At 47.6% G+C, this 27,532-nt stretch overlaps 2 protein-coding genes across 4 annotated transcripts in view; both read right to left on the bottom strand.

Annotated features, from left to right (window-relative positions):
• The window catches only part of LOC308066603 (store-operated calcium entry regulator STIMATE-like), a 37,898-nt gene extending 21,676 nt beyond the window's left edge, over nucleotides 1-16,222 (bottom strand). Inside the window, exon 1 of one of the 3 annotated variants that reach the window (XR_013929212.1) lies at nucleotides 13,570-16,222. Coding sequence is in view for 2 of the 3 variants with exons in the window: in XM_080394077.1 (XP_080250203.1) it covers nucleotides 13,570-13,885 (316 nt within the window). In the remaining variant the exon portion in view is untranslated. The remainder of the gene's footprint in view (nucleotides 1-13,569) is intronic. The other 2 variants (XM_080394077.1, XM_080394076.1) reach the window with 2 other exon arrangements.
• ITIH2 (inter-alpha-trypsin inhibitor heavy chain 2) overlaps nucleotides 1-27,532 on the bottom strand; it is a 217,179-nt gene that overhangs the window by 114,481 nt on the left and 75,166 nt on the right. The window lies entirely within an intron of this gene.

The following is a 27,532-nucleotide window of genomic DNA, read 5'->3' as shown; positions in this document are numbered from 1 at the left end:
GCCCAAGAGTCCGTTAAACTTTTGAGTCACAGCAGTGCAATAAAGCCACCTCCTCCTTGCAGCTAACAGGACTGGAGGACCTTTGAGAAAACAGGACCTTGCAGATATCTCCAGCATAAAGGTACCAGTGCCGCTGCCCAAAAGCCTGCGAGCTGACATGGCTCCAAGCTTGTGCCAGACTAGCATTAAAACATTATTTCATTACACAGTAATTCACATGCCCACTGGCTACCTCTGTGGAGCAGTACTCAGACACGTGGCTTCAGTACCACCAACTATATGCCTAAAAAAAGATACCTGAAGCAACTCTTTTGCCCTTGAAAACATTCAAGGTCAGGTTGGACGGGGCTCTGAGCAACCTGGTCTAGTTGAAGATGTCCCTGCTCACTGCATGGGGTTGGACTCAATGGGCTTTAAAGGTCCCTGCCAACCCAAAATATTCCATGGTTCTTTAAGTAAAGTCCCTCTGGCCAGAGAGGAGTTTGCTCCTTGCAGCCCTTTACACCTGTCCTTTTCTAAGGGGTCCTCCAGTGCTGTCTGTTGTTGCAGTTGCTGCCCTGAGCTTTCTCTAGTTACTACCTGGAGATAAAAGCAAGTTGGATTTTTACCTAGTTTTGCTCAGAGTGGGGACTGAGCATTGCAGAAGCATTTCAAACGGTCCCAGTTAGTTTGCCAGGGAGATCTGATGCTCTCCTTGGGTTCAACCAGCTTTTACAGGCACAACAAATAGAAGCTGCTAATGGAAACGTACCAAGTACCACATCCCATGGAGAAGTCATTTTTGACTGCTTTGTCACTCCAGCTAGGAGTCCATTTTATAAAATACCAGGTAACAGGCCAGCTCTTCTCCCTTTAAACCTGCAGGTACCAAGGCTCTGGAACAAGCAGACCTGGAAGAGGCTTTTCCACTACATTAGATTTCTTAATTAGACTAAAAAATACCACCAGAAGCAAAGGGCATTCAGTGGACTGACTTGCTTTGCAGTAAGGCTTCTAACAGCTACATTTAGAGTTAAGACCCCATCGTTAGGGGTGCTGCCTCCAAACCTCAGGCAGACGCAGATCCCAGACCTTGCCTCTGCTGCTGGAACCACTCTCCTCACCACTGCTAATGAGCCTAAGAGGGAAAGCAGGTTAAATCTGCCACCATCAGTTCCCAAGCATACTGCCAGCTTAAACAGGATTCAGAGGAACAATGAGCTGTGACTTTTTTTTTTTTTTTTGGAAATGGGAAAAAACCCCAGTTATTCAGTGCATCCTCTCTAACTTCTGAGAGTCTGGCCAGGGATGCTAACAGAGCAGCTGCTTGGTGGTGCCACCTAGCAGTGAAACCAGGAGCCTGAAAGCAGCAGGAGACAGGCATGAACCACTGTGCAGTGTACAACCCTCTCAGAGAAACCACCCCAAGAACTATAAGCATTAGCGACCAAATCCTTCTGTACATCCCAGCCATGCCTGGATCACTGCCACGAGTACCAATGAGCATGCAGACTGCAGAAGCCCAAACAGACCATCAGTTAATTTATTTTATCATCACTAAGTCTCCACCTTTGGGAGCCCTGTACCCTACTCTGCTCCTTCAAAAAGCAACCAAAACCCAGAACAGATACACACCCTTCCACTTGTCGCAGCTATGCTTTCTTCATCCCCCCAACAACATGTAATCTGCCACTGCCTTCATATTTACAACCAAAGGCATGTTTCACTGCTGCCAGTTCTTGGCACATGAGTATGCTTCCCAGGGCAAGTTAGGGATGTGAAGACAGACAGGAACCTAAAGTGGCACAGATAGAAGCAGGGACATCAGAGCCACATGCTCCTGCCTGCTCTCTAGTGGGGTAAGGAGATGCACTTCTACAGGCAGTAAGGAAACTCTTGCCTGTGGGAGGAACAGGGCACAAGCAACATCCCTGGTCCATTTTAGATCACTAACACTGCTGATAAGGCCAGCATAATTTGAAACACAACTTGGTATCCAGCGCTCTGTTTCCAGATTTACACTCAACCTGCTAGTCTTTCAGTTAATGAAATTGCAGAGAACTGAATAGCTTCTGTCCAAGTGAAAACTGCCCTTTCAGAGCCAGGGACTGAGCTAATTCAGGCATACCACAGTGTCTGGTCCCATGGACATCCTATAAAATACACACAGGGAATCTGAATGACTCTGGTTATAACCTGAAACAAGGCTTCTTCCTCCCCTGCTCTGTGAGGAAACACAGCTTTGACAGCACAACTCATACAGGCTCCATGTGCCAGAAGGCTGGGAAGAAGCCCCAAAACATTAGCTGGATACAGCAGATTTCTAAGTAAAGGGCTCTCTGCTGTTCTGCATCTCAACAGTAATTAACTGTTCTGTTCAGTCCAGCTGTACATGAGCTCTCAGCCTGCCAGCTGGAGCCCTACCACTTGCCCCAAGGGACAGCCTGGACTCATTCCCCCAGGAAATGCCTTCCTGGTCCAGCCTGGAAGGATGCAGGAACTTCCCTGCCAGGAGCCTTGACTTTTCAGAAGTACCGAAAAGACGATCCACCTAACGCCAGGGCTTTGTTCAGGCAGAGTTTTCAGTGCCACTCTCAAATCCACAGAAAACCGGCACTCCAATGACCTGCTCTACTACTGTAGAGCAGCCACATCAAGTTACACCAGGCATTGCTGCAGCCATTTTTGTCCTGTCCCTGTCCAGAAAAAAAGGCCTGGTTTCCCTTACCTAGCTGAATCCCACCACGAGAGATCCCTGCAACAATGACTCCCGTCAGCACCAACAAGGTCTATCATCACTGCTGCCCTTCAAAGGGCCATCTGCATTTCACCCACCCATAAGCAAGAGACCCATGGACCAACCAAGCAGTTTAAGCGGCCAGAAGTATTTAAACCAAACCTGGTAAGCTTGCTCAGCTCACCGGGCAGAGCATGATGCTGCAGAGAAGCTGTTGGAGGGGTCTGCAAGCCACCAGGCCAGCCAGCTGACCACTAGCCTGACCACAAAAGCACCAGGGATGATTTTCATTATTTTCCTAATGAGAAGTGACATATTATGTATCCACAGCCACTCAGGCTAGAAACACAGTAATTCAGTGTGATAAGATGACAAGTAAGAGGTAGGAAGTTAATGGTGTGGTGCCTTGTTGAACACAGCTTGTCATGCCTCATTAGATTTAAGAGAGTTACCCGAGACTGTGTAATTATCAGAGACAGTAAAACTGTTGTATTAAAGATAAAAGCTAGTATTATAGAGAAATAATTGACTGCTTAATAGGGCATTTACTGTGCAGAGCTGCAGCAGGCTGTCTCCAAATTAAACCAGAAAATCCAGCCAAGATTACCGGAGCTCAAACAGGCAGAGTCATTTGGTAGCTGTGGCCCAGAGGTTAGGGGTGATGTTAAATCCACATAAGTTGCACAAGGTCTTTGAAAACTCAAGGAGCTGATGTAGCCCTCTTTGAAGCAGCACTGTTTCTTTTGTGCTTTGGGAGGACAGTATGGCTCTGGAGCCACAGGCTGAGAAGCAGCTGCAAGTGTCCCCCTCCTCTTCCAAGCCCTGCTGAGAGCCAAGCCATGATGGGCACAGCCACGGGCTCAGCTGCCTGAGGTTGGAGAACGGCTGACATCTCCTTTGCTCTTCTCAAAACATGTCTCAACTCACTGGAATCAACTCAGTTTTCCACTGGCCATAGGCATGGGTTTGCTACCGTGGCTCAGGCAGATCAGTCCACCCTTCAGATTTATTTTAAGAAAGCTGTGCATGCTTATGCAGGCATCAAGCAAAGAAGAAATGTGTGATAGTTTAGTTCTAGCACCTACAACCAATTAAATACTGAGTTTGGTGTACAGAGCTGCATAAGATGGGAGAACTCCTCCATCCAATTAGACTCAAAATAAGACTAGTGTGTATTGGGTCGACACCAGAAGACACTAGGAATTTGACAGCACAAACTGACATCTTCCAAACGTCTACCAGCCACAGCATTGATTATTTTAACTGCTTCCCTCCCCAGCTTTGTCCATGTGTAAAGCCAGCTGGCTTTTGCAAGGAAGCAGCATCACTGCACATCTCTATAGTTCAGTGATCCTCCCAAAATGCCCGACACCCAGAAGCCTGGTTAGGACAGTAGTCCAGGCTGCAACACAGGCCAGGAACGCACAGGTCCCCCAACTTTCAGGTGTACAGTTGCTCCTCATGGACCCACATGCAAGTCACTGCTTTTAAGTCTTTAGAAGCATGCTATACACACACAGTAAGGACCCCTCATCTCACTTTGTGCCTCTTCACACCATCACTAAACAGGAAACTAGTTCTAGCTCATGAACCTTTAGATATTCCCCCTCCACCCCCATTCCTCCCACAATCCTTCTAAGGGGAAGAAAACACCAGTGGAAGCATAGGCAAGCTTTCAGACAAATCTCTGAAGTCTAAAAGCAGCAAAGAACCTCAGAGCTGAATACAGGTTGGGAACAATTGCTCCAAGGTTGTCTTCAACTGAGGAAGCCTGAGAAATCAACCTGAACTCACATTTCCACTGGCAGTACAAAGTCTAGACATCTGCAGCACATTTAAAAGCAAGTCCTAGCTGGTGTCAACGACCTGCTGAGTTGCCCCTTTTAATACAGGGCAGAACTATCTGTGCTGAAAAGCAGCATATCCGAGAGCTGTGTCAAGTCAACTGCCTCTGACAGCAAAAATACATCCAGTGGTGCATACTGCTGCCGCAGAGATGCTACAGGTTGATAGGAGATACTGGGTGAAAAGCAGCTGAACACCCCATGTTCATGGCTGAGGGTACTTGTAATGGAGCTGGATGCTAGAGCAAGCACTGTAAAAAAAAAAAAGAAAAAAAAAAAAGCTGCTAAATGGAGGAAGAACGAGACTGCTTGTCCAGGTTCTTCCTGCAGGACCCAACCCTGCACTGCACCTAGTTCAGTCTGATCCTGAATTATTCAATTTACATTTCAATAAACAGTGAAGTGGGTGGATGTCGGCAGTACAACAGTTCACACTGTAGAAATGCACTTCCTTCAGAAAGGCTTCAAAGAACAGCAAAGGGAAGCCTCATGAAGTCCCAACCTGAAGCACACGGGCTGCTCCATAGCCCTGCTGCAGCATGGAGTGGAAGGTCTGTGTGCCCACTTACACTTGCCACATGGTCCAAAGCATCCCAGGAAAAAGCCAGGCAGGTGGGAAGACAACGCTCCTAGAAGAGTCAGGAGAAGGGAACCCAGATCTATCCCATTAAACAGAAGCAAAGCACCACCGAGACAACCGCCTGCCTTCCTGAGCTGCTGTCCCCATCACTTACCGCACTCTCCCTACCTGGCTCCAGTTACTGTAGCACAAAAGCCATGAAGTCAACCCAAAGGGGAAGGAAGACAAGTGACAACCAGACACAAACCCTGCCTGTGGCTGAGAAAGGACAGCGCAGGAAACAAAATACTGCCAGGCCCTTCCTCTGCAGTCAAGGACAAGAAAGATCATACACACTCAGAACTCCCTCAGGACCACCAGGCTGGGTGGAAGCTGGACATCTGAATAAGAACCTGTGAAAGGGGGGGGGGGGGGGGGGGCGGACACAAAAAACAGTTTGGGAGGAGAGTCTTTCGTTAGAGATCTGTAAACAGTCAGAAAACTAGAAGATAAAAGCTCAGTGACAGCTATGCTCACCTCCACCCCTCCCCCAGATTAATAAGAAGTAGACATTGATTGTGGTGTTTTCTTGATGCAGTAGAAAGGGGACAGCTTTGCCTGCCCCAGACACATGCCCTGAAGCTACCCAAGTCTGCAGCAATACTGTTCCATGGTATACTTTCATTTTTAAACACATTCTCTGGTTATTACCGTCAATTAAGACAAGGACAGCAGCAACCACCCGATTGCCCTGTGTTGTTCCTTACCCCATTCCTGGTGGAGCACTCCTGCATGTAATGTCCTCCTCGCATTCCCCACCAACCCCCACCACAGTCAGACAGCTCCACTGTAGATGCGTGCATCACCACAGGTGCCTTTTACCCCTCTTGGAAATAAACCCCCTTTATTTAGGCAAAATTTGCTGATCAGCAGCTGGTTGCTACTGCAGCTAAACAGACTACCAAGTTGGGCTTCTACAAAATTCAAGGGGGCAGCATTTCTGTAGGAGAAGCTTAGTTATGCTTGGCTGACAGTCAGACCATCTCCTTGGTAAATCTTATTGCAATCAACCAAAGGATTCAAAAAGGTGAAGTTTGGGAGGGAGATGTTGAGTCAAAGGACAAAGCTTTTAGGACATGATTTACAGGAGATGCAAGCCTGGCTACCCCCACCTCCTGCATCTCAGCAACAGACCCAGAGGATGAATACTGGAAACGAACCTGATATTAGAAGCACGCAGAGAAAGCACTGCAGCATTAATACAATGAAATTTCGAGTGGCCCACCCAAAAAACAAAAAAAAAGCAAAAAAAAAAAAAAAGGCGCTGCAGTGCCCAGAACTTGTTACATCATCACTGCTTTTAAGAGAGGGGCTAGCTAAACTGCCTACTGTAAAGCCCATCTCTGGGCTAACATCACACCAGCAAGAGGGTCAGGACTTTTTTCTGGCCCTTGCAGAAGAGAACTCAGAGCTACTGGACCAGAGGGGAAACCACAGCTCTTTCCCTGCCCAACCTCCATGTTATTTATAGGCAGTACAGTCTCCAACAACACATTTCAAACTGGTTTGAAGGACACACCTTTTCCCAGGCTTTTTCCAAGCTCCAGGCAGGAAAGAAGCCAACATGCAGGATACAGAGGCCAAAAGCCTGGGGTCCGCACTATTCTTAGCCTGAGTATGCAGCTACTCAGACAGCCTGACCTGAGACACAATGGGAGGAAGCAGCAGCCACCGTCTGCAGAGAGCAGCCAATGCGCTGGCGGCGAGGTAAGAACACGCCCAAGCCAATGAGGCTCTGAACACACACGCTCCATCAGCTCATGGAGCAGCAAAAGCCTGGCCAGTGGCTTAAGGAGACAGATTCCTAATAACTTGCACGCTCTAGTCTGCACTAGATGCATTTAGTCATTCCCTCCCATCACCATTGTACCAATCCTTCAAGAACGTAAGCAGCCACGCCCAGACTGGCAGGGGGAAAACTCTAAGGAAGGAATAGGAATGGGAGAGATGTTCTAGGTTATCCTGGATCTGCAAGAGGTGAGGCAACAGCTAAGTATACAGACTGAACCAGCTCCTACTGAAGATATCCAGCTATTGCTGAGCTATTCTACAGTGTCTTTGAGATACAAGTTTTTCCTGGGATAGAGTGCTGTGCCTTGCAGGAGGAGCATGCACGGACAGCAGGTTAAGGCACTCAGGAAGCCCTTGCTGGGGCAACGGCCCGATGCAAAGCTCTGCATGGTGCTGCACACTGGGGCTCCCAGGCTGATGCAGGTGGACCACAAGAAAAAATAAGTAGTTCTGCTTTTTGAAAAAAAAATAAAATTAAAAACCTAAAATACTTGGACCTCTTTCCTCCCTGAGATCTCACTTAACAGCTACTCCTCTCCCCTTTCTTGTGCAGTTGCTGACATTGCTTAGCCCACCTGTTCCTAGTCCCCACAAAAATCCAGTCATCTGCAGATCTAGTGCATGGGAAGCTCTGGAACCCACAGAGCAGCATCACCTCCCTGTCATCCACCCTGCAGAGACATATCAAGAGCTTCAGCTGGAATATTCACTCATCTTGGGACCTGAACTGCCCAAATGAAGGCCACGCAGTACCTTGGTATGGCTCTCAGTTTTAAGCTCTACCCTATGTGTCATTCCTGCATGGATTTTTACAGCTGTCATTACAGCCAGGTGCCAGGTGCTCATCAGCTATAGTTTTGAGACAAGCACTAGTCACGCTTTGCACACTGAGAGCAGGGCATATATTTGATGACACGGGAAGTCTTACAGGAGACCTGGGCTGAGGCTGGGCTCTAGCTCAAATACCAGGGGTGTTGTTTAACTCCATCCCAGGGCAGGCAGTAGTGGCTCTCTCCACATAAAGCATTACTACATTTCAAGCCAGTCCCTTGAAAGATGGAGTTTAGACAAGGAATGCTTTCTCTTAAGACTGTGACATCTGAGATCATTTGTTGCAGCACAAACAAACCAGTAGGCTGCAACAAGGCTTTACCGTTGGTCAGATTCTACTGTCTGTGCTGTATCTCCTGCCTCCAGAGGTCAGACCACACTACTCCTCCCCCACCCAACCCACTCTCCTCAGGGCTATTTAACCACTTAGCAGGAAGGAGATACAGGTGCACATCGTCCATGTCAATCAACCCACTGCCGCTGAGGCAAGGCCACAGCTGTGTGTTATCAGTGCTGATCAACCCACTGCCTCCATCCCTCTACAATCATTAAGAGAGCACCACCTGAAGAATGAAGTGATGCAGCTGGGCTGGTAGTTATTGTTACAGTCTATCTGTCATAGACTTTTCCTCAAATGCTGAAAAAAAAAAAAAGCTGGTAATTTAGCAGACTCCTCCTTAAAGCTTTACTTTTTCCACCTCTTAACTACAAAAAAGCCCTAGTTTCCCTGTAAAGTTTCCCATACAGTTTGAAGTCACCTGTAGTATCAACTGTTCACTACATGTTGCAGAACCAACTCAGCAAGGTGCCTGGCAGCCCTTGGGTTACAGGTAACTTTTGCTGAAGTTTAATTCACCAGCTAATTTCCCAGCTCATCAAACCCATCCGTTCCTTTGGAAACCAGGAATCCCACAGTCCTTGCCCAGCAGGCAGCTTTAGGCTCAGCGTAGCTGTTCAAAAGGCAACTTCCAAGAAGAGGTCAATGTAATCAACAGCTGAAATTCAAAAGCTTTGTAGAAAGCTGCATGCAACTTAATGAAGCACATCAAGTGCTGCACACACCTTCCAGCTTACAAAGCACAACGTGCATTTTCAAGCTCGGCAAGTTTTCAGATGTACTGAAGCAGAAGAAAAACATCTTGAGAGTCCTGCCATACCTAGCTTTTTGCTTAACCCACAAATCCACATGTAAATTAACTACTGCAGTCTGCAAAGCCCCATGCTCCACACCTCCAGAGACACAGTTAACCTCTGTGGTTTGGCTTTTCCCAGGAGGGAAAAGCATCTGCAGTTGTGAAGTTGCCATTTAAATACACACGTGGGTGAATAACCAAAATCAAACACAGTTATGCAGCTCTACCAGAGGAAGTGAAGTCAGCAGAGCCTGTCTTCAGCATGGTAAGCCTGTAGCGCTTTCGTGTCCTGGTCAAATTGGTTTCAAAACAAAATGGAAATCTAGATAGATCAAGTGCTCTACCATTTATTTCTTCTCTTTCCTGACACGGACTCACACTCTCAGCCACCCTTACGAGAGATTTCCAGTGTAAGAGTCCAAACACATCACAGAAAGCACTCGGGATAATTCTGAAGCATAGGAACAGTGCAACAATTCAAACTGCATATAGCACCAAGCCCGAACTGGTCACTGGGGCAGGATCACAGAATGGTTTGGGTTGGAAGGGTGCGTTAAAGGCCATCTAGTCTAGCCCCCCTGCAATGAGCAGGGACACCTTCCACTACAGCAGTTCAGAGCCCCATCCAGCCTGGCCTTGCATGCTTCTAGGATGGGGCATCTACCACCCCTCTGGGCAACCTGTGCCAGTGTCTCACCACCCTCACTGTAAAAAAGTTCTTTATATCTAGTCAGAATCTACCCTCTTTTACTTTAAAAACATTACCCCTCATCCAATTGCTACAGACCCTACTAAAGAGTCACAAAAGGTTGCTGAAGTATGATTTATCTGGTGGAGATGCGTACCACAGCTTCCACTAGTCCCTCTCAAAGTTCAGACACTTCCCTACACAAGGATGCCATTTCCCACTTTCAGTAACCAATTGTCCACCATCCAAGAGAGAAATGCACTGGAAGGCCAGCTGGTAGGTCAACAGAGACTGGGAAAACAGAGCAAGGAGATACTTCTTACGGTCTTTACCAGTAGTTTTCTACCACAGTCAAGAGCCACTGCTTCTTTTACAGTCAGTTTGGCAGACTCCTATTCTGTGGTCCTGCCTTCAGGACAGAGTACTTGGACCAGTGTATGAACCATCCCCCTAGTTGCCAACAGAGCACCTCCTCCATCACCAAACCCTTCCTGGGGGGGTCACACTGGGGTCCCTACCCCAAACAGCTCTGCCTTCTTAGGCTAAGCTAGAAGGCAAGATGTGCCAGAAGAATATATCCAGCAGTGAAGTGCAAGAGGAGAGATAAGGGGATGCTGCTGTCACATTAGGCAGAATTAAGACATTTTCAAAAGTCAAGCTGAAAACCAGGTTTCACTGGGCAAAGCAGGCTATGGAGCTTCATCTGCTACAGCTCTCCTCACTGGGCAGTACAAAGTCGCTCCAAGAGAAAGCCTGTTTTGACATCTGTAGCACAAGTGCTACTAAACCTCCTTCAGGAGCTCAAGGGTTGTCATGACTTTTTCAGGAAGAGAAGTAAGTCTTCTTAGAAGTCCTCCACACCGTTTGTGGTAGAAAACAAGTATACCAGCTCCAAGGAAAGTTTCTTCCATTCACAACGGAGAAAAAAAAAAAAGATCCTTTAACACCCAAAACCTGTTTCTCTAGCACTCCAGTTAATTCACAAAGGCGGCTACAGCTCAAATTTCTGTAAGAGATCTCCATTTCTAAGTGGCTTGCTGTCCAGGGTGCAAGCCTGTATAACTTTTGCTAGTTAAAAAAGCTAGTTAAGCTTTTGCTAGCCCCTTCCTCAAAAAAGGGTTTAAACAAACAGCAGCAACTTGCAGGAACTCAAGCCTCAAATCACACCCAGCATCTGCAGCTGAGATAACTGAGTGGAGAAAGCATGTTGCAGTTGAGTGATGATCACGGCAAAGCGTTACAGACTACTTCAGATGGGATTGCACAATTATCCACACTCCTCAGTGTCATGACCTCCCTAAGGGTAAGTTCTTGCTCAGGAAACTGGATTGCCACACGCACACAGCTGCGAGGCTTTACTGCCTCTCAAGTGTTTGTGCCTTAATTCTTGTAGCAAGTGTCCCTACAGCCAAAGTGCCTCCAAAGCCACCGCAGGCAAGTGGGAAGGACAACTCATTTAATTTGATTACCAAATAGAGCAAAGCTGCAACCAGAGCAAGCCCTGGACCATCTTGGAATTAGCCTTGACCACAAACTTAAAGTCCTTCTTGCTGGAAAAGCAAGAGAGGATTTGTAGGCTCAAGTGAACTCTGTCATCACTACTGCTCATGGGAGTTGACAGACATATTAACCACACTAAACAGCTTCCCTGACTCCCCGCCAAGGCTGGACATCACTACTTCTGGGTTCTGTTTTCATCACACAAACGACCCATCTCACATAACCCACAGCAATGGGGAGCAACCACCCCACACACCCCATTCAGACAATCATGCAAGACTAGATTTCTCCTCCTTTAGGCTCTCCTATGAGGTTGGCAGGAGAGAATCTTTCCACAGCCCCAAGAAACAGAAGTTTAAGGACACAAAGTCTTTGATAAAACCGCAAAACTTTATCCTTCCTGCAGTGGGCCACACTTGGGACCCACATTCTGGATGTACGCTCTGTGAGCGCATCCCACACACACACACCTGCAAACCTTTGCAGAGCACCATGTTACTGCTAGTTTGAGTTCCTCTAGATGTTTTCAAGTGCTCTGAACAGCATCTGCACAATTTGGAAGCCTTATCTATTCAAATTCAGGTGCTTCTATAGCCAAGTTGAGCTGGCACTTTAAAGTAGAAAGAAAAGTCACTGGCTTGCATTCCAATAGGAAGTGAATTTCACTCACTGACCTGTAAGACTGAACAAGCTAGCCTGCAACATCCTATTAAAGCAGAAATGACAGACACACAAACAGAAACACACACCCAGGAATGTCACAGTACTGAAGGAAGTACCATCAAAGAAGGGCTGACGCTGACTGCGGTGACATTGGTGTCCCAAGTTCTGGATGAGCCATCCACCTGGGACTTCCTGACTTGATGCTGGGCTGGAGGGAGTTAAGATGCAATCAAGGTTCCCAGGAACCTTTCTGATTCTGGACACATATCACCACCAGCTCAAGAGGCTCCCATCCCTCCCAGCTGCTGGAGCCTTCTCGTCCCCAGGAGGCTGACAACTGAATGGGCCATGTGAACAGCCCAAAAGCTGCTTCAGAGCAAGTTACTGCCTTACATAAAGTCTTTGGTAAGCCCACTCAACCGTCCTGGGTTAAGAGTATGCATACAAACAGCCCCCACATCTGAGCAAGCCTCCAGCTAGGTGTGTGAGTGGGCACAGATAAGAAACAGCTCGGGTGAATCAGGGACCACCAGCCCAGTTGCAGCCAGAGGAGGTACCGCGGTTGAGATCCCAGGGCTGTAAACACATCTGCTTTTGGGGTCCCAGCCAGCCTTTCCCTTCACAGCCTTAGTCACTGAGCGGATTCACAACGAAACCGCACAGGATCAGCTTTCGGTTTCTCCTCGTTAACAGAGAGGTTGTTAATGTTCAAGGAAATCTTAGCCCTTGCATCTGGGGGAGGACAACAGTTTACCCAGAGCTGATGATTTGCTAGCAGGGGTTATGCAGCCTTCATCCACAAGAGTATTTTGATATGTTTAACTGGTGTCCTTGATTTTACAGGACATCCCATGGAGCTTACAGCACAGTTAAACGCCCACACGCACATCACCATGGGGAACAGACACACACAAAATTAATCTGCTCTTACTGTCAATATTTGGTGAAACACAAGCAGCGAAGCGTTGCAACCGGGCTATTCCAGCTGGAAAAAGCTATCGGATATCGCAGGAAGAACTTGTTGCAGTTGTCCCCGGCAGCTTGGTGTTAACCACAGCACTGGAGCCCTTTGAAAGCAGTTTCCAGAAAGCAGATAGGGGCAAGCGAGCCTCAAAATCTGCAGCTACTTAGGCAGAATACTTGGAGGTTTCAGCTCACTGTCACCACAGGCTTTTAGACAAGAAAAACAGACCGACTTCTGGCATGTTACTCAACTCGTGCTAAACCACTTAACCCAAAAAAGAAGGCACACGCACGATGCTCCAAGTCAGACGCAGCTGCAGCACAAGGCAACAGTAAATTTTGTCGGGTCTTTCAGACTTAGTGTCCCCCACCTTTTGGCACTGTTCGGCTGCTTTCTGTCTATACCACCCCTTCACAAGAACACTCTCCCACCAACCTCCTCTCCCCAGCCTCCCAAGTGCTAGAACTTTACGGTTTGGGCAAAATTAAAGAAAACAACATCACAGCGCAATTAAGAGTGGGGTTACTCTAACCCAGCCGCACCGTAGCCAACACCCGCCCTATTTTTATCCGCTTCTTCCTCGTAAACCCCCCGCTCCCACCATCAGCTTTCGCGCATCATTAAAATTTTCCAAGTGACTGAGCAACGGCTCCCGCACGCCGAGTTTTAACAGACGGGACCGCAGCCGCCGGGGCTGCCCTGCCGGCAAGCTGAGGCTGGACACCGGAGTTCTAAGAAGCAGCCGGCAGCTGCCGCCCCCCAGCCCTGCACCCCGCGCCGGGGTCCCCCCCGCCGGGGCCCGCCGCCCCCCCGTACTCACGCATGAGGGTGCTGAAGGCGCACAGGGCCAGCAGCGACTGCAGCAACACGCCGAAGCGCCCCAGCAACGCGCCGCTGCCGCAGCCGTGCGCCCGGCGCGGGGGGGCCATGGCGGGTGCGGAGCGGTGCGGAACGGAGCGGAGCGGCCCCGCCGCGCACAAAGAGCGGCCCCCAGCCGCCCCCGCCCCGTCCGGCCCCTGCCGGGGGCGGCCACACCCGGGGGCGGGCGGGGCGGGGGTGGGGCCGGCGGGCGAGGGGATGGGGATGGAGAATGAGAATGAAGATGGGGATGGTGGATGGGGACGGAGGATGGGCATGGGGATGGAGGATGAGCATGTGGATGAGGGTGGAGATGAGGACTGGGATGAGGATGGGGATGGGCATGGGGATGGAGGATAAGCATGTGGATGAGAGTGGGGATGAGAATGGGGATGGGGGATGGGGATGGAGGTTCTAAAAAGCCTTTTTATATATTTCTTAAGAATAGGTGTCTGTACATGATTGGTTCACTCACAGACCATCAGTTCATGGTTGGATGGCCTTTTCTCTGCTACATCTTTGATACACTTCTTCTACTTGCCCATCTGGCAGTTCCTTATCTTGTTGGCTCAGCTCTTCTCATGACTTTCCCAGGCTCTTCAAGGATACATGGATATCTGTTCAAGGCTAATGTTAAGCTCATATTCTGATCCCTTGGACCAGCTGAGGTTTCCCACATGGGGGTGCATATGGAGGATGGTGGATGAGAATGGGGATGGAGGATGTGGATGGGGATGCAGGATGGGGATGTGGATGCAAATAGAGCATGAGGATGAGGATGGGGATGAGGATGCGGATGGCTGAGAGAGTTGGCACTGTTCAACCTGGAGAAGAGAAGGCTCTGGGGAGACCTTACAGCCCCTTCCAGTACTTGAAGGGGCTGACAAGAAAGTTGGAGAGGGACTTCTTACAAGGACATGTAGTGATGGGACAAGGGGTTTTAAACTGAAAGAGGGTAGATTTAGACTGGTTATTAAGCAGAAATTCTTCCCTGTGAGGGCGGTGAGGTGCTGGCAGAGGCTGCCCAGAGCAGCTGTGGCTGCCCCATCCCTGGCAGTGCTCAAGGCCAGGCTGGACGGGGCTTTGAGCGACCTGGTGTAGTGGAAGGTGTCCCTGCCCATGGCAGGGGGGTGGAACCAGATGACTTTTTTAAGGTCCCTTCCAACCCAAACCGTTCTGTGATTCTATGGGGATCAGGGTCTTGGCAGGGTTTGAGGTTCTGGGTTAGGGAAGTCATGGTGAGGTTTGGGGTGCTGGGTCACAGGGGTCCTGGTGAGGTTTGGGATGCTAGGCTGAGGAGGATGGTGGGGGACCCAGCAGAGTTTGGGGTGCTGGGCCAGAGAGGGTTCTGGCAGGGTTTGGAGTGCTGGGTTGGGGGAATCCCAGTAGGATTTTGGGTACCAGTATGGGAAGGGTAGGAAGGTTGCCAGGGTAATTGAGGGTACTGGGCTGGAGAAGATAGGGTGAGTCTCAGCAGGGCTTGGGTCTTGTGGGAACTAGGGGTGGTGGGTGGTGGGGGAGGGACGCACGTGAAATCACTCCAGCAGAGCTTTGGGGGTGCTGGTCTGGGGGGATGGAGTGGTCAGCAGGGTCAGTGGTTCAGGCACAGGGTGAAGATATGGATTGTCCCATCAGAGTGTTGGGTGTGCTGGGCTGGGAAGGCAGGGTGGTGCTGGTCAGGGGTTTGGTGGCACTGGGCTGGGTGAGCACAGAGTCAGCTCTGGGGGGGTTGGGGGTGCTGGGCTGGGGGCTCCCAGTATACTCACGGTTGGAGCACTTGTCCTGGTTAGAGAGGCAGAGGGAGCTGGAGCTAAGACAGCTTTGGGGATAGCCCATAGCAGCAGAAAGACAAAGCCAGGCACTTCCCAGTGAGAGGACATGGAACAATGGGCATCAACTGAAACGAGAGGATCTGCCTGGTTGTAAGGCAAAACTTTTTTCTCTTGGACAGCCATGGCACAGACTGCCCAGCGAGGTTGAGCAGGCTCTGTCCTTGGAGGTTTTCAAGACTGGATTAAAAGTTGAGCGTCCTTGTCTGACCTCAGAGCTGATCCTGCTGTAAGGAGGAGGTTGAACCAGACACCTCCCCAGGTCCTTTCCAACATGAGTTATCCAATCTCCTATTCCTGTGAACTGTGGCAAGATGTTCTGAGACATTGTAGGGTGTGCTGATGGGGCAAGGATCTCAAACTGCGGACTCAAACCTGCCTTTTTGCTACTCTGTGTAATACTGGTCCGATCCCCCTTTACAGCCTCCTCCCAGAGGGCAGGTTTCACTTTCTCTCTCGTTTCTGTAGGCTAGAGGCCATCTTCAGGGAGCACTGAGGTCACATGCAAGAGTTCCCCCCCCGCCCCCCCTCTGACTTGAAGAGGTAGGAGCTCGCCTTCAGTTACAGAGCCAAAAGAGGCGGCAAAGCTCATCATATCGTACAGCTCTGAGCGATGGCATTAAATCCAGCGGTAAGCATTACGAGACGAGAGAAAATCACGGGAGCTGGCCCGCTTCCCAAGTAGTCCCGTGTCCCCTTTACAACAGAGGAAGGAATTGTGTTACACAAAGGCTTGGGAATCCCCTGTCCTGCCGAGGCCATTAGCAGGAGCAGGGTGGCTGGAGGCTCGTCCCCGCCCCGCCCCCCAGCTGTCTGTTGCTGCTGCACTGGATTTCCCCAGTTCCCCCACTGAGCCAACACATCCCCTGGGACCAGCGGGCTGACTCCATATTGCTCACATCCCCCCCCCCCCCCCCCATTAGACACAGTTCCTCCTTTTTTCAGGGTGAATTGAATTTTGGGTTGGTAGACGTTCATTTAGCTCCCTAACTTTCATCAGAGTTTAATCAGGAGTTCGGTCAGCAAGCTGGAAGTTTGATCTTGCTAACTCCTTTTCAGCTGATTTTGTAAGTGTAATTTTTAGTTTCATAAAAAGGTTTGTTCCTGGGAGCTGGTAAATCTGACTGTGTTTTGTGATCGGTCACCTTTATATTAAATTCTAAGTCAAATATTAAAGTTGATACTCTTACACAAGCCAGTTGAACGTGCTGCACATGGAAGCATCTATTAAGCAAATACATATTTCAGCATCGATTTACTCAGGCTCTAACATTCTGCACTTTTCCAGATTTCCTAGGCTGCTGCTAAAGAACTGTTTTCAAGTATTGGTTGCTAGATAATGATTTTTCATCTGGGATTTGCCTTGGACTCTGTCCAGGTATAGCACAGCAATCGGTGAACATACAGAAAAAAGAAAGACATTTAAACTGTATCGTTTTTTCTTCAACAAAATCCCTGTTCTATGAATAACCTGCAGATTATCTGTAAAGGACGGTATCTGTGATGCATCAGTGGATTGCACCTGTGTGCACAAGGCTCAGTTTTCCTACTCCTCCCTTTCCTTGCTAGCCCAATTAGTGGTGATTTCTCCCTGGTGCTGTATTCAGCAGCGCAAAGCTGTCTGGGGCCTTATTTTCAAGTGCTGGTAGATTTACAAGAGAGCCCAGTACTTCACACCTGTGAAAACACTCCGACAATAAGAGGGCAATAAACAGAGACCCCCTTGATTTCCCCTCTCCCTGCAGGAGGAAGCAGATAGCCTTTAGTAGCTATTGCTGCTTGACATGCCACCATGAAGCCACAGCTTTGCTTTATGAAAAAATGTGATTTGTACTTCAAAATACCTGGATTTTCTGAATCCATGCAAAAAGCCCTTAAAGCTTGGCAGAACCTGGGAGCTCTGGCTAAATGTACTCAGTACTCAATGCTGCTATATTATTTTTGCAATTAAATTGCCCCACAGCTGTCTCCTTACCTTTTTTCTCTTTGGATGCATGGAGAGGCCCTGGATCCTGTTTATAGCTGTCCCTGTTCCCAAAGAGTGTGCCTGCCTGGTTGGGGGCCCTGCAAATCACAACCATCAGGGCAGCTAAACCCAAACCGGGAGTCGTGAGTCTGTGCCCTCAGGTGCCACAGCTCAACTGATTATTTTCCTTAGAGAAGTTTTCCTTTTAGGGCTGTGGGTTTCATCATGAGTTGATGCAAAGCTGTTTTCCAAGCAGGAAAGTTCAGAGGGCAACTGTGGTCCCTTACCTGTCTAGGTAAGGTTCCCTCCAACGCTGTGCGATGGCTGGGCTTTCCAGCCAGTCTCGGCGAAAGTGGGGCAATGACAGGAAAAAGAAGGTAAGTGTTGCAATCCTCCTCTTTTCCCTTAACCTTGGTTGGACCAATGTCTGGAGAAGCTCCTAGTGTGCTGGTTGGTTTATGGTGATTTACTTCAACCTATCCATTGATCTTTTCAAGCTTACGGAAATACTGGTGAGAAATATTGATGACATTTGGGAAAACAGCAAAGTAAGGAAAAGCAAACCAAGTACACAATCATGCAAAAATTTTCAGAAGAAAAAAAAATTAGTACAGGAGTCATTAAAGAGAAAAAAAGACCAAGAAAAAATAATTTAAGTATCACGCCATGTGTGTAAGTGTAAAATCAGAGAAGTCAAGACACCAAAGGGGTTTCAAGTAATAAGAGATGCAAAAACCAATCCAGGCAATTCTGTACGTGCATGAAAGCAAGAGGAAAATGGAGGATGGAGTAAATCCATGAATTCTCAGAGAGTGGAAAACCAAATAGTGAAAACCACAGAAAACACCTCATTTTTTCCCACCCCTTAGAAAAGGACTAGCAAGTGAAATCAATTTAAAACAATGGGAATGGAGGCAGTGCAGGGCAAAAACAGGTTAAAAGATAAGAGGAGGCAAGCCTGATGTATTCAAGGGCCTGAAGACAGCTGTGCAAGAAGAGTAGCTGTGAAGTGGGCAGAGTAAAGCCTGGCTCCTCCGGGGTTACTATGGAGGGCTGGTGAGGAGGTTTTGGAGGACTGGAGAAGGGCAAACACTGTGCCTGTCTGTGAGAAGGAGGGGAATGAGAGCCTGGGGAATCAGAGACTGGCCAGCTTTATCCCAGTAACCAGGAAGATACTATTAAGAATTATCAAACAATCAATTTATAAGCACCTAGGGGATAATAAGGTAATAAAAACAGCCAATGTGGATTTGGCAAGAATAAATCATGTCAAGCCAGTTTAATTTTCTACTCTGAGAGGGTGACTGGCTGTATCTTGATTTGGGGAAGGCTTTTCTTCTGCCCCAGTGACTCTTGAAAATAAGCAGAGATGTGTGACTCCCCGCGAGCTCCGCAGGAGCACCACCTCTGGACAATCCCCCACCAGCTGCTTAGAAAGCTGTTTGCTGCTGCCTCAGAAGAGGTGCAATGGCTCCAAGGTGGATGTCTAAACCTAGGTAAGGTAAATTAGACCCTTAGGTGATGATCAAGGATATCAGGCTAGAGGAGTCTGCAAACATTTGTTAGGCTAGGGTGAGAATTAGAAGTGATTTTGTTAAAGTGGAGGGATGGTTCCAAAGTCAACAGAATAAAAATGCAACGAGTGATAGGGAGGGAAGGAGGCAGAAAGTGACACACCTGGCTGGAAAGAGGATTCAGAGATGTAAATGGCGTGCAGATGAAATGCAAGTTGGTAACAAAAAAGGTGTTGTGAGGAAGGCACGTCCTGGTCTGGGAAGTTACCTGGAGTGTGTCATAGAAAATCTGGGCTAGTTGCTGGGTTCAGCCCAGTTTTGTTATTGCATGAAAATGTACATATGCTGGAGTCTGGAGAAAGGCGACAACAATGACAAACATTTGAGAAAATAGGAATTAGAAAAGAAATGGCATATTTTTCCCCCCAAGAAAAACCTGTGGGAATAAGAGGTGTCATTGGAGGAACAGGTTTTGCAGCAAAACTATTCCTGTACAGAGAATTATTAGAAAAAGTTGTTGGAATTGTTCTTCACAGCTACCTATTTAGGCATCTTTTCTGGCTGAGAAGGAGGTGACTGAGAAAATCGGGTGTTTATTTTTGGCTCAAAGAGAGCTTTTTCATTCACTTGAGTTGTAGCTGTGGTGGAGCCCATAACTACTGGAGTCAGGGCAGGAAAGGACATCTTGTTACTCATTAAAACCTCAACTGGGGACATTGCAGCTGGGATGCCAGGACATCCTCTGTGCCATTCCTGTTGTGTGAGTGTGGCCCGTGGGCTCAACACATCAGTGAAGAGTAGCAGCATGGATCAGTGCAAGTGTTCCGGGCTAGACAGATCTGGTTAGAGGAATCGGCAGTGGTGGCTGCCAGAAAACATGTAAAACAAGTGCATGGTGCTGAGCTAGATTAGAGTGCATTTTTTTTCCAGTAATCCTGCACTATTTTGCCCCGTGAGTGTTGAGACCCTGCTCATTTTCTTCCTGACCTTTGGTACTTACCTTCCACTGCAAAAAGCTGTCTGTATTCCTTAAGGACAATACAGTTTGGGTTTTTTTTGTCCTTGCTTGAAAAGACAAATCGGGCGTTTTTCATACGAAAAAAAAAAAAAAAAAAAGGTGTTTTGGAGCACAGGGAATTGCCCAGCCCATTGCAATGGCTAATGACAACCATCTGTATGTTACCCCTTGCCATGCGCAGCTGGCTGGGATGTCTGACATACAGGTACCAGCTTACACATGGCAGCCCTTGGTGTGGCTGGGCTCCAGTTTCAAAACAGACCTGGGGGAGAACACGTTTTTCCAGGCTTGCTCACTTCAAGGGCACTTAAGCTATGAAGAGCTGCTGGCTTGGGATCAGGCAGGATACTGGGCGAAGGGCCAGGGGCTCCAGCTTATTTGCATTTTTGCTGCTCCTTGCACTGAGCTAGGAAGGAAATAAAGAGTGTGGGAGACAACATTCCCCTCCATGTCCAAAGCCCCACTGCTGGTGGGTTTAGGTCTATTACTTTTTTGTAATGTTGCTATGGCCTTGGATGACCTTGTAGCGGTCCTGGTGCAATCACAGGATGAAAAAGCCAGTCCCTGCTCTGTGCAAGCTGCTCTTGGGTGGGATCAGTCTCACCTGGCTTTAGGTGTCCCCTGTTGAGATGTCTTTCGGCTCCTTTCATAGCCTGAAAAGAAACAGCCTCTTGAAGGACATCTTCCTCCGACCCCGTCAGCTCTCAGATGAAGTAAGTCTGCTTCATTCGCAGGCAGTTCAGTGATGGCCCCGCATGTCAGCAAAAATCACAAAACCCCAAGTGTTTTTTTACAACACCACACAGTTTTCTTCAATTCACTTGCCCTATAAGCACTCAGGTGTTTTGTACCCCCAGGGTCCCCAGTGGGATGGTGGGGATGAGTAGGGGGCCGTGGCAGGGCTGCAGGTGGTTGCTGAGGTAACGGGAGGGGGGAGGCATGGGAAACTGTCCTGTCCAGGCTGACACTCACAGAAGTTATTAATCTGATTTAATTTCTCCTCTGATGGAGAAATTGCTTCTGAAAACAAGCTCTCTTGAGAAAACTTCCTTTAACTGGTACTTGGAGCAGACTTTACTTATGCTGCCAGCAGCAATGATCCCTGCTGATTAAATAAAAATAAAAAAAAAAGAAAAAAAGAGACCTTGTTCTTGCTGGATTACCCATTTTTACAAGGCCTGGCACAGGTAACCATCAGTTAAAGGTTATATTCATAAGCAAGAGGCCAACACCAATTTTTGTATTAGCCAAAACTTTGTATTGCAGGATACTCCAAGGGGTAATTGTAAAGATAATTCTTTTGTATTTTCAATAAGTGCTTTAGCTGGGTTATTATGAGATGTTTGGTGTCTTGCTCTGAATGAATGGGAACAATTTCATGCTTTACAGGGCCTGTGCCGTTGCTGGTGTGCTGTGTTTGGCCCACAGGTGAGGCTCTCCGGCATCCTTTGTCCTGCTCACCCCAGGCTGTGTGAGCCAGAGGGGCAGGTGGTTGTGGCTTCCAGGTCTGTGCTAAGCTGTGCTGAGAGGCAGAAAGAGAAAAGGCTCAGCCTGCCTTTTCCCCTCCCCTCATTCAGAACACCTCAGCTGTGCAAACTTTGAGCACATCCCACTCATCCTGCATGGCCAGCCCTTCACCTGTGGTAGGAGGCAAAAGTGGAAGGTCCTACAACAGCACAGAGGAACCTCTCACAGGTCCCACCTTCCTATGGGGATGATGGTCCTGCATCGTGGTTGACCCTCTCAAAGTCATTTATCACCCTGCATCCCTACAGGTATGATGGTCCTACACCATCGCAGCGGTTACAGACTTCAGTGGTGGTGGGGGAGCTCATCTTTACTCGTGCTAGGAACTGGAGGCCAGACCCCACTCCTCAGTCCTGCACAGAGCTCATGGCAGCTGAGGAATCAGCTTTGTACCTCACTGCTCCCCTGGAGTGCAGAGCCTGTCTTAGATGGACTCATTCGGGTACTGCTGGTAGGACTCCAGCTTAATGGATGGATGACTTAAAGATTGATGGGGTGGACTGAAACTCCAGTTTCAGTGGCTGGCTTTACTACAGTATTTGTACATTATCTTGGGCCAATTGATAAATCATTGTGCATTTGCTCTTCCTCCAAGTAAACTGGAGTACAACTGCAATTCTTTCCATTCTTAACGTTTTGAGGACACCTTGTAGCCCAAGGATCACCGCTAGTCCATCACGGCAGCAGGTGAGATGAGTTTATTTGCACCACCGGAGCAGATGGTCGGCGTGGCCTTATTTTATTCTGTGATGCAGTACCTCGGAGCTAGCGCAGGAGGGGCAGCAGCCCTGTGAGGAATTACCAACACTATTTGGTGTACCTTTAATTCAGGTCGCCGTGCTGATCTTGTGTATAGGGAAACTCTCAAAACGTTGCTTGAAAAGACAAATCAGGTTTTTTTCATATCAAAAAAAGGTGTTTTGGAGCACAGGGAATTGCCCAGCCCATTGCAATGGCTAATGACAACCATCTGCAGAGCTGGGGCAAGAGGCAGGGGTTACTTAAATCAACTTTGCCACTAAATGGAAGTATCATGCATACCTGTGTCCCAACAGATGGCGAGAGAAAGCCAAACAGAGTGTTTAACTGGAGTACAAGCACAGCCGGAGGCAGCTCTCAGTTGCCTAAGCAGGTTCATTTTAGTAGGACGTTTAATTACTGTTTGTTATACTGTAATGCCAGGAAACACCCCCTGAGACCAGAGCTCCCTCGTGGGTGCTGTGGAACTGCATGTGGGACAGTTGTCACAGCGGAATTTTAGACCTGAGGTGTGATGTTTGTGGCGGTAAGATGGTCCCTGGGTTTGTGACTCTTTGGCTAGGAATAAGCTCATGAACTTGAATGAGCCTGAAAGGCTCAAAATTTGCTTTTCAGATCAATTTATTTTTTGGAAATGAGACTTTCTTCTCAAACCGCAGCCAAAAATCACAGCACAGTTTCAGCTTGCTCTGTGTCCCTCCTGGCATGGGGCTGAACTCTGGGGGCACACTACGTTCAGATTCCTGGCTGGGACCTATCTTTTGTACAAATGAGATGGCCAGATACAAGTTCCTTCAAAGCTTAAGATGACGTTTGAATGTATGGCCATTGTGGCATGGGTAGAACACTGTAGATGTGAACTGCAACTGAGCACATTTAGGCTGGCATCAGGACACCATTTTCAGGAATAAAGGTAGTTGAGAGATGTGGTAAGTTGGGCGCAGAGGGAGAAATTCTGCCACTGGAGGATTTTAAAGAACATTCAACTTTTTAGATCCCTTTTCTCAGAGACAGCTCGGTAATTTCTACTTAGGGTGGAAGGATGGATGAGTTGATCTCCGAAATTCTCCACAACTGCATTTTCGGGACTGCAGTGCTTTTTTTAGCCAGCCTGTAGCTCCAGCCTCTCCCTACGATGCATCGTTATTTATTGGACAGACAGGTAGCATCCTAACCCTGTGCTTTTGGAGATCTGACTCCCAATCCTGCTTGGAGGCACCACTGACGATATTTCAGCTTGTTAATCAATCTCAGGTGGTCGTTGAGACGTGTGGTTACACTGCTGTCCTGTCATCCCCCTTTGAGGGCAGACCTGACCTGGATTTATTTGAGGCAGGGATCGCCTGGCTGCCTGCCTCTCACCCTTCCACTGCCAGGAGACCAGGTCCTCCTCAGGCAAAAAAAAAAAAAAAAAAAAATAAAAAGGGTAAAGAGAATAAAAGGCAAATCAAATATGATTTTGTTCTGTACAGCTCTTCTGTCTCTCTGGCAGACCTGAGATTTCCCCAGAGAAAAGGAAGCCTTTTTCTCTGTGCGGTCATGGGTTTGGATGAGTCCTGTCAGATCTTTTGCTGGATGTCAGGATCTGACTGCCTGAGTAACTATTTGTGCGAAAAGATCAGTTAGGAAACGGGGACCTACCCAATTGGCAAAATGTTAAATATTCACAAAATTCACGTAGCATGAACCAGAGAGAACCTTGATTATTTTCCCCTGAGTTCTATCGCTCATGGAAGAGTCTTGAAATAAAATGCTAATTTGCTGAGACCTGGCAAATATTCACACTCCCAAGCCTTTCTTCCATTAGCACTTAAAAACCACAGGTTCCTTCACAAGCCATCCTTGATGTTTTATGAATGTTATAGCTAAGACATCGTTACTACTTCCTTTAATGCATTCTTTACAGCTACCGTAGAGATATTATTTCGATTCAGGCTGCAGACAGTCATCCTGAAAGGGACCTTGGTTACCTCTCCTGGTATGCTTCCAAAACACAAATACTGCCTAACTTTAAGCTAATAGCCTGCTCCAGAACTCTGTTTTGCATTTACAGTGCAATCTCAGCTGCAGAACTACAGGTTAGGAGCGTGATATAACCTTATCAGTACAAAAAAACTTTCAGAAGAAGACTTGGCCCTCTGGCTAAGTTTCCCTTTTTGGATTAAGGGGAATATTTCCTTCCAGAAAAACACCTGGGCGTGCAGAAAAAGGGGTGTTAATAGGGTTGGGATTAGAAATGATGCAACAAATATTGCAGCAAATAAGCCTTAGGATTCAGGAAGAAGCCTGACTTCAGCCTGAACCCTCAGCAAAGTCTGCCCTTGTGCTAACCTGCAGTGTTTCTTCCCCGGGATTACTAAAAAACACCGGCTGTCTTAAAACTGTTGTTTGTTGCTCTCCTAGCTGGTCTTTGATGAGAAACATGTGCACCCTTTCTTTAAGATAAAGGTCAAGTGTGGAAACTGCCAAGTTCTTGGTAGCCGCAGGGAGAAGCATGAGAGTCCATAGGAATCATACTGGAAATTAAATGGGAGGGAGGAACAAAAGCAATGAGACTTGTGTTGCTTTTCTTAGGAACCTCAGGGTTCTACCTGGAAAACCAGACAGTGCGAATCCCAGCCCAGTACATCACCCACTATGCAAACACTGCTGGCGTGCTGTAGAAGGCAAACATTGCAAAGGGCAGATTAGCCCAAGCCAGTTTTTCCTTGAGAACTGAGTGCTGGGGTGCTGATTTGGGGTTCAATCTCTGCTTAATGACTTTGTTTAAGCAAGAAACAAAAGTCACTAGGAAAATACCAAGGGGGGAGTTGTTTGTTTCTCCTGTTACAAGTAACTTGAAATCTGTTGGTGGCTAGCAAAACAAGTTGCTCTAAAATACGCATTTTATTTAAAATAATATTACTGTTATTATTTTTCGTTCATTATGATACCCAGTGGTTTTCCAAAGCAATGAACACAGTGACGAAGTTACTTAGGTTAGTCCTGTGTTTTTTGAATTCAAGGGAAATCTTTTTCCTGGCTCCAGCTGACATTAGATCAGATCTGTAAATCACACCCTGAGATGAGACCTGATACAGAGCAACCTCTGTTGAAGGAGTCCATTTACTGGGGATGTGTTTTTTGCGTTTTAATTCCCAAACACTGGACCTGGGCCACAAATAGTCCACGTATAACTCCTCAGTGCAGAAATATTATAGCATAAATATCTGAATACACTGAGCTCACCATCTCCTTCTGTTCTGCAGGGGAGGGTGCAACCACAGAGCATCAGGTGTATTGCTTTTGAACAGTCTAAGGTCTCTGACATGTAGACATGCAGCCAAAGCTGGCTTTGTAGGCTTTCTCAAATTGTGTCTCTTCACTTCATGCCTGAATTTAGCATCTGGAATGGGTGAAGAGATCCTTTGAGCTGTTTACAGGAAAGCCCCTGTGCTCAGCCAGATGAGCACCACTTGCAGACCGGGCTGTGTTTCTTTCTCTGATTCCAAAGCCCTGCACTACGTGGATTGCAAAGCTATCCGAAATGCCTGGCAGCTGTCCGGAGAAGCTCTATCCCAGAGGAGTCAGTTGTTTTTTTTCATTGCTTTTCCATCTCTAGCAGGAGAAGACAGAAATATTTGAAGCAGCAGGATAGCAGCCACTACAGATGGTTGTAGAAATCCATCCCAGCCTACAGCCCTGCTCTTGCTTTCCACAACTGCCTGAAATACTTTCCAGAGTTAGTTGCAGATTTAATTGTATTGTAAGTCTTTGATTTCTTTTATTACGTATGATCATTATTAATTTTTTAACAGCCTCTGTGAGGACCTTTCCTGTAAAGATTTCCCACAACAAACAGGACCAAGTTTGTTCCTTCATCGGTGAGGCAAAGACTGAAGATACATCTGTGACTCTCTTGAACCTTAGTCAATGGTTCAGGCTGTGTAAGTTTAAAAAAAAACCCAGTGTCTTGAAAGCCAGGGCTGGGTTTACTTCTGAGCACTGGCCCACAGCAATGGGCAAGATGCTTGTGGTGACTTATTTTTGGTCATCAAAGTTGAATCTAATCCAAACTAATCCCTGTCTAATCTAAGCTACTGATTTGGGCTTCCTCCAGTCAATGGAAGCCTCTTTGGGTAGCAATTTGTCATCTCCCGACCTTAGGGAGAGCCTGGGTGAACGGCTTAGACAAGATGCCTCACCTGCAGGCTGCATCACTCCATTGCTGCAGGGGGTGAGGTAGGTCCCAGAGCCCCATCACCACCAGGCAGTGAGGCAGATGAGAAAGTGTAGTGTGAGTGGGCTGGGCTTGCAAAGCCTTGGTGGGTGCAGTCAGGGTGATGACTCTGAAAATCTAAGATTTTCTCTAGGGAGCACAGCCAGGTCACAGCACTGCCTGCTTTTTATTGACAGTGGCATACCCAAACTTGGGACCCAGACTGAGATTATGGTGAAAAAACACAATGTGGAGAGCAGAAATAAAACCAAAGGTTGTTCTTTACCCCAGGGAAAGCATCTTTGTGATGGAGCTATACAGACTCCTGTATTTCCCTGTATTTATTTTGCGGGTGGGGGTGGAGCACTCATGAGATCTGCAGCTCTGCTACAGGCATAGTAATGTTCGTGCCAGCCTTTTGCATTTGCTGTTGCTGTTCAAGATTTTAAATGGAAGTGTCCCTTTCAGATGCTGGGACTGCATTTCAAACTTTGCTGCAGAGTTTGGCATTTCTAAAAGGAATGAAGTTTTAGGAGCAAGTCACATGCATCAGTGAATACTAAAACAGGGAGGTTTGAGAAACGTTTGCTGGAGTTAAATGTGCAGTTTCAGAGGACTTGTGGAACACCTCACTTGAGACTAGCCAGGAAGGAGAATAGGCACTCCAAAAAAACCATGCAATCTCATGAAGGAGCTTATGAAAATACCCTGATTTAAACTTAGAAAAAATGATCAAAATTTGCTAGGCTGCAGAACGCGGCCAGGGAAGACTATGAGTTTTGGATGGAAAACAATATAACAGCAGCTTAAGACCAAAAACTAACACCCCTGGGGAAGTGGAATTCCTGCAGGACAAATATTAAAAGTAGGATCCATCTCACCTAACCTTACCTGTGGACAACAAGCCTAGGTTTGGAAGGGGAGTCCTTGTGAGCCCACCTACCCTCGGGCAGACATGATCTGACCTGCCCTCTCTAAGTGTCCATCCCTCTCCACTGACTATGGAGGGAGCCTGGAACCCAGCCTTAAATTAGACACAGCCCTCTGTAAGCTGTGTTGGATTGATTGAATCCTACCCTCATCCTCACTGAGGGAGCTGAAATAACATAAGAGC

Source organism: Falco punctatus (assembly GCF_963210335.1).
Source record: "Falco punctatus genome assembly, chromosome: 6".
Lineage (NCBI taxonomy): Eukaryota > Metazoa > Chordata > Aves > Falconiformes > Falconidae > Falco > Falco punctatus.
This window is presented reverse-complemented; position numbering and strand designations above follow the sequence as displayed.